Below are 13,236 nucleotides of genomic sequence, written 5' to 3'. Positions count from 1 at the left end.
CAAAGGAAAGCTAACGTTTGGAAGGCAATACAGATAAGAATTTGGGAAAGAACTGAAAAGAGAAGAGGACCAGAAATGAGGCCAGATGGGGGCTTTTGTGCAACAAGTTCTTTCCAGGCAGGATTCAAACTCACTGTAAAAAAAAAACATAAGAACACTATTATTTAACATCAACTAATTCTGGAACCAATGCATTTGTGTCATAAAAAAACGAGTTACCTTCGGGAACACCTAGTCTGGTAGAATCCCCATCTAGCCGCAGATTCCTCACCTCATAATATTACCCGTGTGTTAGACTGATCTGTAAAATCTAGAGCAGCACCTCTACGAGCCGGTAGGGGTCGTCAATCGATTCCACACAGGAAGTGACGTGCCTATATAGGCTCCACCCCAGCACGCTGACATCAGTTTCTTTTTGTGAATATTTCCGTGCCAGGTGCACTGAGCCATGTCAGAAGGCTGATGGATCAGTGGGCAGAAACTATGGACCTACAGAGAGTTTTAGATAGAAAGTCCGGTTCGTAGAAACTGAGAAGTTGGCAAGGAGGGTCAGTTAGAAATCTGAGCCTAGAAAGTTTCTACTGGATAATATGTTATCAAAGTAAGTAACTTGTTAATTTGATCGAGACTTCCAGCTGCAAATTTCTTATTGTAGAATAGATATCAAAGCAATACCTCCCTAGAGGTGGGTCTTCAAACTGGCTCAGACCAAACAGTCCTGGGGGACTGAAAGGGCCAAGTGTCTGGCACAACAGACCTGACTGTCTAGGCAGTAGTATTAGGTAAACATATGCAGTGATGCCCACGTAGCAGCCTGAAAGATGTCTAGGACAGGGACTGGGTGAGTTAGTGCAGTGGTCACCGCCTTTGATCGGGTGGAACAAACCCGCAATCCCTCAGGGGGTTGCTTCTTGGCCGGTGCATAGCAGATCTCAATGTAGAGCACAATCCCACCGGGCATGGTGTGTTTCTGCACTGCTATCCCCTTCTTCGTTCCAGAGAACTTAACAAAGAGCTGTTTTCCCACCTGGTGTTCTCTGGTGCGAATGATGTAGAATGCCAATGCTCTTGTATCCCTTCTTCCTTGGATGGGTGAGGCGGAGCGAAGAAGGCTGACAGCTTGATGCTTTGGCTGATGCTGATGTGGAAAGGTGCCACCACTTTTGGCAGAAATGAGGCATGTATGCAGAGGACCAGTTTGTCTTGTAAAAAGCTGACATATGGGGGGTGAACAGAGTGTGTTTGTAGCCCACTGACCCTCCTGGCCGATGTAAAGGCCACCAAAAGACTGTTTTTGTCATCAATAGTCTTAGAGGGCAGCTATGCATGGGGTCGTAGGGAGAACACATCAACAAGCTTTAAACAAACTTAAGGTCTCATTGGGGCATAACAAAATGTTTAGGGGGAAGCACTGCTGAGGTCCTTTCAGGATCAGGGTCCCTAAAGGTGACTTGAACAGGGACTGCGGATACCTCGCAACTGCTAGAAAGCCAAGATGGTTTAAAGATATCTTTAACTCTGCCCAAAGTAGAGCCTTGCCAGGCTAATGACAAAATAAACAGCAACACTTTGGACAAGGGTGCATAAAGAGGGCCATCCTGTTTTCAATGTACCAAGCCATAATCTTGGCACAATGGCAGGCGTTTATGGTCATTGTTGATGAATGACTGGCTGCCTGTTATACCTCAGAGACTTCAGGAGAAGATCAGAAACTCTCAACTGCTGCTGCTCACTCTCCATGCATGAAGGGGGAGTGTGCACAAGTTTGTGTGTAGGACCCTCTGCCCTGTTGTGATAGGAGACTCCTCCCGCAGAGGTAGTATGATAAGAGGACTAATGCTCAGATGTTCAGGATACCCCTGCATCCAATCTGGAGCCACAAGGATGACTGAGGCTTGGTCCTGCCTGATTTTCCACAGAACTTAAGTCAGCGGAGGTATTAGAGAAAAGGAATACAGGATTACTTGGCCCATCTTCAGACAAAATGAGTCTCTGAGAGCCGCTATGACAACACCAAAGTGCATAAAGTACTGAGACTGCACATTCTCAGCAGTGGCAAATAAATCTAACCAAGGCTCTCTACAGTTGAGAAAGATATCTTGCATGTTCTCGCGATAGAGACACCATTCATGATCCACAAGGCATTATGGCTGAGTTTGTTGTCCGCTGTGGCTTTCAGAGATCCCAGCAGGTGTTGTACAACATTAACAATATCCTGGACGTTCAAGCCATGTCCAGAGGCGAAAAGGGCCTCCTTGCACAGAGGCCATGACCCCACCCCGCCCTGCTTGTCGCAGTACCACATTGCAGTGGTGTTGTCCATAAACACCGGATGGAAGCAAAGCTTTCAATGCCAAGTAAATCACTCTCAGCTCCAACAGGTTTATGTGGAGCTGAGAACACGCCTGAGACCAGAGTCCTCTGATCTTTCCCTCTCCCAGATGGGCAAGCCAACACAGGAAGGACGCATTTGTCACCACTGACAGATCCGGGTGGGGAAGGGAGAGAGGTCTGCCGCTGACCCAATTGTACTTAGTCAGCTACCACTACAGGTCTTTTGCAGTACCACCGATATCTGCAACAGTTCGGAAAGATTCCCTTGATGCTATACCCACTTGGACCTCAGGTCCCATTGCAAAGCAAAAATATCATAGCTTTAATATCCTGGACTTGCAGCTCCGGAGGATAGGCACGTATCTCCAATGTGCCCAGAAAGGCTCAGAGTAAGGAAACGTCTGAGAGGGATTTAGGGGTGACTGTGGTACGTTTATAGCGAACTCCAGCAACTGCTGGAGGTCTGCCGTAGTCTGGAAGTGGAAGACTACTTTCTGGGGCGTGCCTCCTTTCAAAACACCAACCATCAAGGTAGGGGGAAGACTGGGACCCCTGACGTCCTTAGATGGGCTGTTGAGAATGTTAACTGACTTCGGGGAAGGTGGTGTGTGATCCTGCTGCCAACCAGTTGCCCGTGATGGTGAGAGGGAAAGTTAAAGGGATTAGGAAGGTGTGGCTGTGAGGGGGTGGCGTAGTGGGCAGATCTCTGGCCTTGGGTCACATGTGGCTTGTGGGAGCTGCATCTGCAGCCACAAAAGTTTTGGGGAGCCTGCTGGTCCTGTTGGCTGGGCGAAAACATATGTAGCTGGTCGTCTCTACCATAGCCACAGAAGGAACAGAAGGCAGAATGGGGCTGGTTTGGGGCCATGGAAAGTCCCAACGACCAGGCAATGGGCCTGGTGCCCATAAAGAGCTTCAGATCTGAATCTGCCTTGTCAACAAGTAGGCGAGTGCCATCAAAGGGCATATCAATAAGGGATGACTGGGCATTCCCGGAAAAGCCAGTTGACCTCTACTAGGCGCGGCAACGAAGCACCACAGACAAAGCAACTGCTCTTCCTAGTGAGTCTGTCGTGTCCAGTGAGGAGCGCACTGTGACCTTCGCTGCATCCTTGCCTTCTACAATAGACTGGGTCAGGATGGCTAAGGCCTCCTCCATGACCAATTGAACACTTGCACAGCTACATCCCAGACGGTGTGGAAATAACAGCCCAAGAGGAATACAGTGTTCACTGACAGCAGTGCAAGGCTGGTGGAAGAGAAAATCCTCTAGCAAAAGATGCTCAGCCTCTTGAATTCCCTATCCAGTGGTGTGGTAGGGAAAGAACCAGGGTTAACCCTGGACAAGGAGGCCTGGACCACCTTGCTCTCCATGGTAGGGTGCTGGTTGAGGAAAGCTGGATCTACCAGGTGGGTGATCATCCTGTGCACAGAAGCGCCTGTGCAGGGCTTGGCCCAGGCCCAAGCAGATTCCCATTGAGGGCTTCATTAAAAGGGAGAAGAGGTTCCGTGGGGGCTTATCCCCGTTGAAGCACCTCTGTCAAGATGCTGGTCTTGACTAGGGCAGTGTAAGGTCGAGGACATCAGCCGCCCTCTTCACTACCATGGGAAATTAAGCTCCTTCTTCCGTGTCAACCCTAGGAGGATAAACTAGGCCAGTGTCCAGGGAGATGTCCAGACCATTGGCATCAGACAGTTCCTCATACCGGCTACCCTCAGACAGGGGCTCCTCTAGGGGGTCAGGATACCCATAAAGATCCTTAGATTTGCCCCCAATCGTATTCCCCCCCAGAGTCTTTATCCTGTTGGCACCAGAGCTTAACTTGCGCAGAGGGTAAATCTACCGGCGGGAATACAAATGGTGCACCTGCCAAACCTATCGGGCCTAAAGGCTATCCAAATGAGTCAGCCTGCCCAAATAGAAGGTTCATAGCTGCATTGAATTTTTTCAACTGGACGGGGTTGCTCTGGCTCTAGGAAACTCTGGGAGGCACAGAACGAACCCAGACTCTGGCTTCGTGGTTGAAGCATGCAAGCGGGGCACAGATTAGCAATGTTGCTTCCTGCACCTTGCTCAATGATTTGGACCGGCTCAGTGAAGTTAAAGAACGCTTTGACTTCTTGGACTTTTTTCTGATGAGACTTACTGGACGAGGTTTTTGATCTCAACGACAACACACAGGGGTGACTGCGGGCAGAGTCACCCAGTGTCAGGCGGCCAGGAGCTTTGAGAAACGCTCCTGGACCACCTTGGGGTTTATCAAGCATTAGTCTGGGCAGGCCTTGCAGTCCTACTCCAGCTCCAGGCATCACAAGGAATCCAGGCGGGGTCTGTCACAGACATCTGCCTGTGACAGAAACCACAGGATTTAAACCCCACAGGTTTTTCTAGGGAGCATCCTTAATGCACACTAGTAGATTAGCTCACAAATATATTTTTTTCACAAAAGTTGAAAAGGTAGTCCAAAAAAGAACTAAGGCAGCTCTTCCAGATCTGTGGTGATGACGTTGAAAGAAAATAACTAATATCAGTGTGCTAGGGTGGTAGGGTGGCACCAATATAGGTACTTCACACGTCACTTCTGGTGTGGAGGAACTACCGGCACGCAGAGGCACTTCAAGATTTTCCGGATCCAATCTAACACCTGGGGAATATTCTAAGGTAAGCAATCCGAGGCTAGATTGCGCACATCTGAATTCTGATAAACAGGGTTCATCCTCTCTTTAGCAATTTGTAACAACCGTAATCATTTCCTGCTTAGCAAAGCAAATTACAGATCAAGATGGTACACTACACATAAAGGCATTATTTTATTGCAGTACAAGTACAAATACTAAATGGTATGAGCACATTCAGCTATATTTAAATATTACATAACACTCCACATGTTACTGCGATTCAGACTGTGCCTAAATGTTTCCTCTCTGCTACTTTTATAGAATTGACATCACAACATCTTCAACTTTTTAGTAGGGAAAACACAAAAAGTGAGATATTCTTCATGTTTAAAGAGTGAATACTGATCTAAGATATTGTACAGCATTGTGGCTGCAACACTTTTTTTAGATAAGCACCATCCTTAATTAAAATTCACAGTACATAAAAGAAAGGCTTCTACATATTACACTTTCTCCTAAGGTTCAGGAATGACGGCGCATAGCTCTTGAACTTGAGATCAAATGATAACAGTTGTTAAAAAGCACAAATATAATTAATATAATTGACTAACACTTGGGCAGAACACTGGGCTCTCGTCTTGGCCTACAGCCATGTGATCAAACTATTATCCTGCAAACAATGGATATTCAAGAACATGGTCAATCCCGACAGTTGTATGTAAAAACAAATAACTTTTGACAGGAATCTTGGTGTTCAGTTCCAGGAGTTAATATCCGCTTGCTGAGTGTTGTAAGAGAGTGTATTATCAATTTCAAGATGGAGATGTAAACTAAACACTGCAGTATGCTTGTAATTGCACAAAAGCGGTTTAATATTTGGTACTCAGAAGAGAAAGGGATGGGATAAAACTCTACAACGTAGGGTGCAATATCATAAAATAGTAGTTTAGCCATATACTCACTAGTAAACACCACCACCAAAATGATAGCCAGATCAATGAAGAGAAACTGAAAATCTCCTAAATTACTCAGTATCTATAAAAGAAATGATAAACCACAATGAAATATCGGTCTCACCAAACCAAGTTTTCAGTAAAGAAAAACACGAATACATAAAATAAAATCATTAATGTTAATTTTGTTACTTGGCCATCAACAGAAAAAGTACAACAGCCAGATTCACATGGTCATTTGGGCACCCAAGTTCATCTTGCAAGCGCAAAATGCCACAACTGCAAATTCATCTTTGTAATGGGCAAAATGTAAGTATACACATGTAAATCTACTTATTTACAAGTAATACTACACCACCTTGGTGTAATGTTACCTAGGAGTAAAAATGCAACAAGGGGCACAGAGTATGCCTTTCAGTAGAGAATACCTTGCGAAGCAGGTGAAAACCAATACATTTGTACGTTTTTGGGTAACCATGTGTTTGTGAGGCAAATCCCTACAGAAACTATTTTCAAATACTTAGGCTAGATGTACTAAGATAAGATTCGAGAAAACTGGTTGCAATTTGAGCACTACTGAGTTTTTGTCAACCGACCTATGCACTAATAGGACATTTCTCAAAATACTAAATCGCAGTGGGTTGCAATTCAACCTACCTCTTTAATACTGATTTGGTTGGTCGCAAATTGCAACCCACTATGATTTGCTGCTGTCACTGGTCTGGTGACCCCCATGTCTGCAATTGCTTTAAAAATAAGCATTTTTTTAATGCAGCCCATTTTCTTTAAAGGAAATTGGCATGCATATTAAAAAAAAAAAAAGTTCTCAAAACTATTTTTTAAAAGGCGTCATTGGTTCCATGGACCAACAAATACTCGCAAAATATGTTGTTTTTTTTACCATTCACAAAATGAAAAGAGGTTCCTTAGGGACACCTTCCTGTTTGGAAACGGATTTCCACCATCTTTCAGGGGTCGGTAAAATATTGCGGTTTTGTGACTGGATTTTGGTTGCGAAACATTAATATCCACCAGAAGGAATTGCTATATTAAAGGAACGCCCTAAAAACTTCCCTTCCATATAGCGTTGACGACTGGTTTCTTAAACTCATTTACCGATTTGGTAACAAGTTACTGAATCGCTTAATGAGGTTTGTACATCAGAAAAACACGTTTTCTTTCTGCAAACCCTGCGATTTACCCAAACACAGGGTGTGCAACCAGAAAATAAGTTTGTACATCTGTTCCTTTCTTCCGTCATGGACAAGGGTAGATATACAACCAGTTTAAGAATGGGAAATAAATAACCCCATAATTGGCGGAAGCTTCAAAATAGGAAAACGAACAGTAAGTACATTTACATTTGGCTGGACATTTTCGAAGAAGCACTTATTTTGTATATTACCTCAAGTGAACATGGAATTCACAAAAAAAATTCAGGAATACTGCTGAGAAAATTACTATGGTTGCAGCTTCCTCAGAATACTCAATAAAATGATTGAGAATACTATAAAGTTGTAAATATGACAACATTTTACAGGATTAAGTTTCAAATTGACTTTTATTGTGTCTTGAGCACTATGCAATTTAGAAAAAAGCCTGGGGAAGAGAAGTTGAAGTAATCTTAAAAGAAAAGGCTGCCTGCTTGTTGCTGTGCTTTCAGGTTGACATTTGCTATACATCCTCACTTCATTATTCCCCTCATTATCCAATAGAATTTCCTAATCTAGTAAATTATTTTACTACAAAGAAAACATCATGAATATTTGAAACATTGCATCTAGTTGTTATTTTTCAACTCAATTTACAAAAACACCAATAACATTGTTCTAAAACCTTTAACCTAAATTGTATTTTCACAGTAAATGAGTGCAATCAGAAACCGAAAGGTGTGTTTTGGTCCCACTTGGCTCGTGGACTACTACAGAATAAGAGATATGGCTAAACCCTGACCACTTATGTGTCTGAAAAACAGTCTGGAGCACTACTATACATCGTCTATTCAAACATAATGAGGACCATAAACAATGTGGCAGTCTGCTTGAAGCAGGAATCTAAAACACATAAATTAATGTGGCGAAAGAATGCTCTTTGAGTGGTTGCGCCAGAGGTAAAGTGTAGCACTGTAAGAAAAGGTTACCTGTGGGAACAATCTTTCTGATGCATACTTCTACCTGCAGATTATTCACCTGTAGTACAACCCCTAGGAGTCAAACTGGATCTGGAAAACTTCAAAGCAATGATGTCGCTGGTAGAGAGCTGCGCCACCGGGATGGAGACTGTCGCACAAGTTACTACTTGTGTAACGATATATCTGTAAGAGACATTAGTTCGTGATAGATTCCTTACCTTAGAATATCCCCAGGCGTCAGACTGGATCCGTAAATTTTTGCGTAGCAGTACCCTTGCACGACGGTAGGCGTCGTCTGCGGCTCCGCATCCGTCGTCGGCATCGTGATGACGTTGTCTGAGTACTTAGACGCCGCCTCCGCGTGCTGACGTCAGTTCTTAGACACAGCTTTTTCGCTCCAGAAACGCAGAGCCATGCTAAACACCAACACTGGTGCCATGAAACTAGGGCCCTGAAAGGGGATGACCTTAATCCTAGATATCAGTTCGCAGAACGGGGAGGATGGGTGGGTCGGTAAGGAATCTATCACTAACTAATGTCTCTTACAGATATATCGTTACACAAGTAGTAACTTGTGCATCTGAAAGAGACACGTTAGTGATAGATTCCTTACCTTAGAATAGATACCCCAGCAATACCAACCCCGGTGGTGGGTCTGCGAACCAATAATCACACCAGAAAGTCCTGGGGGACGGAACGGCCAAAGAAGCCATCCCTCCGGACTTGGCTGTCCAGGCAATAGTGTCTGGCAAACGTGTGCAGAGAGGCCCACGTAGCTGCCTGGCAAATGTCCTGCAAGGGCACTCCTCGGCCCAAGGCAGTTGTAGTCGCCGTGGCCAGAGTGGCATTAGCCCTCAGACCAACAGGGGGTTCCTTCTTAGCCAAGGAGTAACACGCCTGGATACACAAGATGATCCACTGGGAGATGGTCCGCTTGTGCACTACCTTCCCCTTCTTAGCGCCCACGTAACCAACAAAGAGTTGGACATCCACCCGGAACTGACGTGTGCGATCCAGATAGTACGAGAGCGCACGTTTTGGGTCCAGACGGTGGAGCCTCTCTTCCTCTTTCGAGGGATGCGGAAAGAAGGTGGGCAAGGTAATGACTGCCCGATGTGGAAGGCCGTGACAACCTTGGGCAGGAAAGAGGGTCTTGTCCGCAACACAACCTTGTACGGATGGACAGAAAGGAAAGGAGGTTTAGAGGATAAGGCCTGGAGCTCACTCACTCTCCTGGCAGAGGTGATGGCAACCAGGAAAGCAGTCTTCAGAGTAAGAAGGCGGAGAGGACAGTTGTGAAGTCGCTCAAAGGGAGCGCACATCAGAAAAGTTAGAACCAGGTTCAAGTTCCACTGAGGCATCACGAAGGGAACAGGTGGAAACGTGTGTGTGTGATGCCTTTCAGAAATCGATTTACAATAGGGGACTTGAACAAAGATGGCTGGTCAGGCAGCCTTAGGAAGGCTGAAAGGTCAGAAAGGTAGCCCTTGATAGTGCCCAGAGCAGAGCCTTGCTGGGCAAGAGAAAGAAGGAAGAGGAGAACCCCAGAAAGAGGGGCAGAGAGAGGATCCACAGCCTTTGCTGTGCACCATGCCACAAATCTGTTCCACCTGCAAGCGTATAGCGATTTTGTGGAGGGACGCCTGGCTGCCAGAATGATGTTACAAACTTCAGGAGGCAAGTCATATGGCCTCAACTTTCGCCACTCAATCTCCAAGCACGGAGGTGGAGACTGGACAGGTTCGGGTGGAGGACCGTCCCCTGCTGCTGCGACAGAAGGTCCTCCTGAAGAGGCAGACGAACAGGGGGATCGACTGACATACTGAGTAGCTCGGGATACCAGTACCTTCGTGCCCAGTCCGGATCCACAAGGGTGACTTGTGCCCGGTCGGGCTTGATCTTCAGCACTCTGGGCAGAAGTGGTATAGGCGGAAAGGCGTACAACAGACCACAACTCCACTCGCGACGAAAAGCATCTCTGAGCGAGTGCCGCCTTGGAAATTACAACGCGCAGAACTGATGACATTGCGAGTTCTCTTTGGTGGCGAATAGATCTAACCAAGGCTCTCCCTACTGCAGAAAGAGACCTTGTGCCACGTCCGAGTTCAGACGCCATTCGTGATCCATCATGCACCGGCGGCTGAGTTTGTCCGCCCTGGCGTTCAGAGAACCTGCCAGGTGTTGAACCACTAGGGTCACGCCCTGATGTTCCAGCTATTGCCAGAGGCGCAGAGCCTCTTGGCAGAGGGTCCACGACCCCACCCCGCCCTGTTTGTTGCAGTACCACATGGCGGTGGTGTTGTCTGTGAACACCTGCACTACACTACCCCGGACAGAGGGGAGGAATGCCTTCAGTGCTAGACGAATCGCCCATAGCTCCAAAAGGTTGATATGGAGCCGGGACTCCGCCGGAGACCAGAGGCCTCCGATCTCCGCCTCTCCCATGTGGCCTCCCCAGCCCTGGAAGGACGCGTCCGTCACAACTACGTGCTGCGGTTGGGGAAGGGAGAGGGATCTGCCTCTGACCCAATCGCGGTCCGTGAGCCACCACTGCAGCGGTCTCGCAGTGCCCTCCAAGATCAGGACATGGTCGGACAGGTTGCCCTGATGCTGGGCCCACTGAAACTTCAGGTCCCACTGCAGAGCCCGCATCCGCCAACAGGCGTGATGCACCAGAAGGATGCAGGAAGCCATCAGCCCCAGAAGCCGCAGCGTCAACCTGACCGAAACTCGGGATAAAGGCTGAAAGAGTGGAATCAGAGCCTGTATATCCCGAACCCGCTGTTCGGGTGGGTAAACCCGAAACTGCGCCGAGTCGATAACCGCTCCGATGAAAAGGAACTTCTGAGAGGGACACAGGTGTGACTTCGGCACAATGATGGAGAACCCCAGCTGGTGCAAGAGGTCTGCTGTCGTCTGGAGGTGGCTGACGACTGTCTGGGGCGAGCCCGCCTTCAACCACCAGTCGTCGAGGTAGGGGAAAGACTGAAACCCCTAACCTGCGCAGATGAGCTGCGACCCCCGCCATCACCTTCGTGAACACCCGTGGGGCGCTGGTAAGGCCGAAGGGGAGCATGGTAAACTGGAAGTGCTTGTGGCCTACCGTGAACTGCAGGTAGCGCCGGTGGGCCGGCAGGACGGGGATGTGAAAATAAGCGTCCTGCAAGTCCAACACTACCATCCAGTCTCCTGTGTCCAGGGCAGCTAAGACCTGAGCCAGAGTCAGCATTTTGAACTTCTCCTTCTGGAGAAAGCCGTTGACGTTCCGTAGGTCCAAGATAGGGCGTAGGCCCCCTTTGCCCTTCTTGGGTACCAGAAAGTAGTGGGAGTAGCAACCACACCCTACTTCCGGCCCAGGAACGCGCTTGATGGCCGCCTTGGCCAAGAGGGCCGAAACTTCCTCCTGCAGAAGCCGCAAATGATCCCCCGATACGCAGTGGTGTTGCGGTGACATGGCTTGAGGGGTCGTCTCGAAGGGGAGGGAGTAGCCCCTTCGGACGATTTGCAGCACCCACCTGTCCAATGTGACGGTGCGCCAGTGGGAGTGGTGATAGGGAACCCTGACCCCCCACTGGCGTCACATGGGCCTGAAAGCACGGACTAGGATGGTTTTGAGGCGGATGCTGCAGGGGTAGGTAACTGGCCTCGCCGTGGACCCCGACCCCCGCCACGGCGGTTTCCACGCCCGCCACCGCGCTGGATGGTAGTCTGCCCACGCGTGGCTGGCAGTACGTGTGGGGGCGCCCTTTCCTTGGCCACGAAAGGAGCGAAAGGCACCCAGTTGCTGGCGCGGAGCCGAGAGGCCCAAGGACTTGGCCGTAGCCCTGGAGTCCTTAAAAGCACTCAAGCGCATGGTCTGCCTTGTCGCCAAAGAGGCAACGGCCATCAAACGGCATGTCCATAAGTGTGTTTTGGACATCAGCCGAGAAATTGGCGGACCTCAACCAGGCGTGACAACGAATCGCCACCGTCGTTGACATCGCTCTGCCCAGAGAGTCAGTAGTGTCCAGCCCACACCGGATGGAATACCGTGCTGCATCCCGGCCCTCCACCAGGGCTTGGCCGTGTCTACCCCGTACCTCCAACGGGCAGTGTGGCAGCACGTCCGCGACCGTGTCCCACAGAGAGTGGGTGTAGCAGCCTAAGAGGCACGCGATATTAACGGACCGCAATCCCAAACTTAGGGAGGAGAATATCTTTTTTCTGTAATTCTCGTACCTCTTAGATTCCCGGTCGGGGGGAGACGACGGGAATGCGGTCTGGGAATTGGAGGCCTGGATAACCAAGCTCTCAGGGGTGGGATGGGTAGACAGAAAGCAAGGGTCACCCAGAGCCGGGCGGTGGCGTCTGGCCACGTTCCTATCCACAGGCTGTCCTGTGGCGGGCCTGGACCAAGTGCCCAAAAGAACGTCTGACAAGGCCTCATTAAACGGCAGCAGAGGCTCAGCCGAGCTTGACTGCAGTTTAAGGACCTCAGTGAGGAGGTTAGTCGTCACGGCCGCGACGGGGAGCTCAAGGCCCAGGGCCTTGGCCGCCCATATCAGCAACACGCTATAAGCAGCCCCCTCCTCCGTAGCCACGCTAGGAGGAGAGACAAAGCCAGTGTTGGGCGAAGTGCCCAGCCCACTGGCCTCCCCAAGCTCTCCTGTCCAGTCCACAGAAGACCGACACTCACGTGCCAGAGGGTCCTCAGACCCCTCCCAATCGTCCTCGTCACCCACAGCCTGGTACTCAGGCTCAAAGGATGGGGCCGGGTCATTGAAATAAAAATCTCCCAGCGGCGTCGAGAGCGGCGCCGCTCCAGCGCCGGACCCGAAACAAGGACAGGACCAGGGACGGCGCCGGGGGCGACACCCTAGGGGCCGGCGTCGGCGAGGTCATCAGGTCGACCAGCGACATCCCGGATCCGGAACCGGACCCAGCGGCGTCGGGACTGAAGTCGCCTAGGGCGAAGCCCCGGACGGCGCTGGTGCCGAAGCACCCGGCCCGCGTGGGGACCCAGATGGAACCGCTTGGCCCGAAGGCACCACGGAACCCGACGGAGGAGCAAGCGACCTCATTGCCATGAGGAAGTCAGCAATCTCCCCCGGCGTCGCGTCCTGCCCAGGGACCGGCGGGTGTGGGGGGCAGGCCGCAACACCTGCGGAGCCGTGTGGGCAGAGTCGCCCGAAACCCTGGCCGCGTCGCGCGAGTGTCAGA

General features: G+C 49.5%; 1 protein-coding gene across 7 annotated transcripts in view; it reads right to left on the bottom strand.

Annotated features, from left to right (window-relative positions):
- ATP13A3 (ATPase 13A3) overlaps positions 1-13,236 on the bottom strand; it is a 486,442-nt gene that overhangs the window by 167,863 nt on the left and 305,343 nt on the right. For all 7 annotated transcript variants that reach the window (XM_086944284.1, XM_086944281.1, XM_086944283.1 and 4 more), the window contains 2 exons: positions 5,916-5,988; positions 1-133 (listed from right to left, as the gene is read on the bottom strand). The exon at positions 1-133 is cut by the window's left edge and continues 45 nt beyond it. In XM_086944284.1, coding sequence (XP_086800410.1) covers positions 1-133; positions 5,916-5,988 — 206 coding nt within the window. The remainder of the gene's footprint in view (positions 134-5,915; positions 5,989-13,236) is intronic.

This window comes from Lissotriton vulgaris, chromosome 11 (assembly GCF_964263255.1).
Source record: "Lissotriton vulgaris chromosome 11, aLisVul1.2, whole genome shotgun sequence".
NCBI classification, from domain to species: domain Eukaryota; kingdom Metazoa; phylum Chordata; class Amphibia; order Caudata; family Salamandridae; genus Lissotriton; species Lissotriton vulgaris.
Note: the sequence above shows the minus strand (reverse complement) of the source record. Positions and strands in the feature narration are given on the sequence as shown.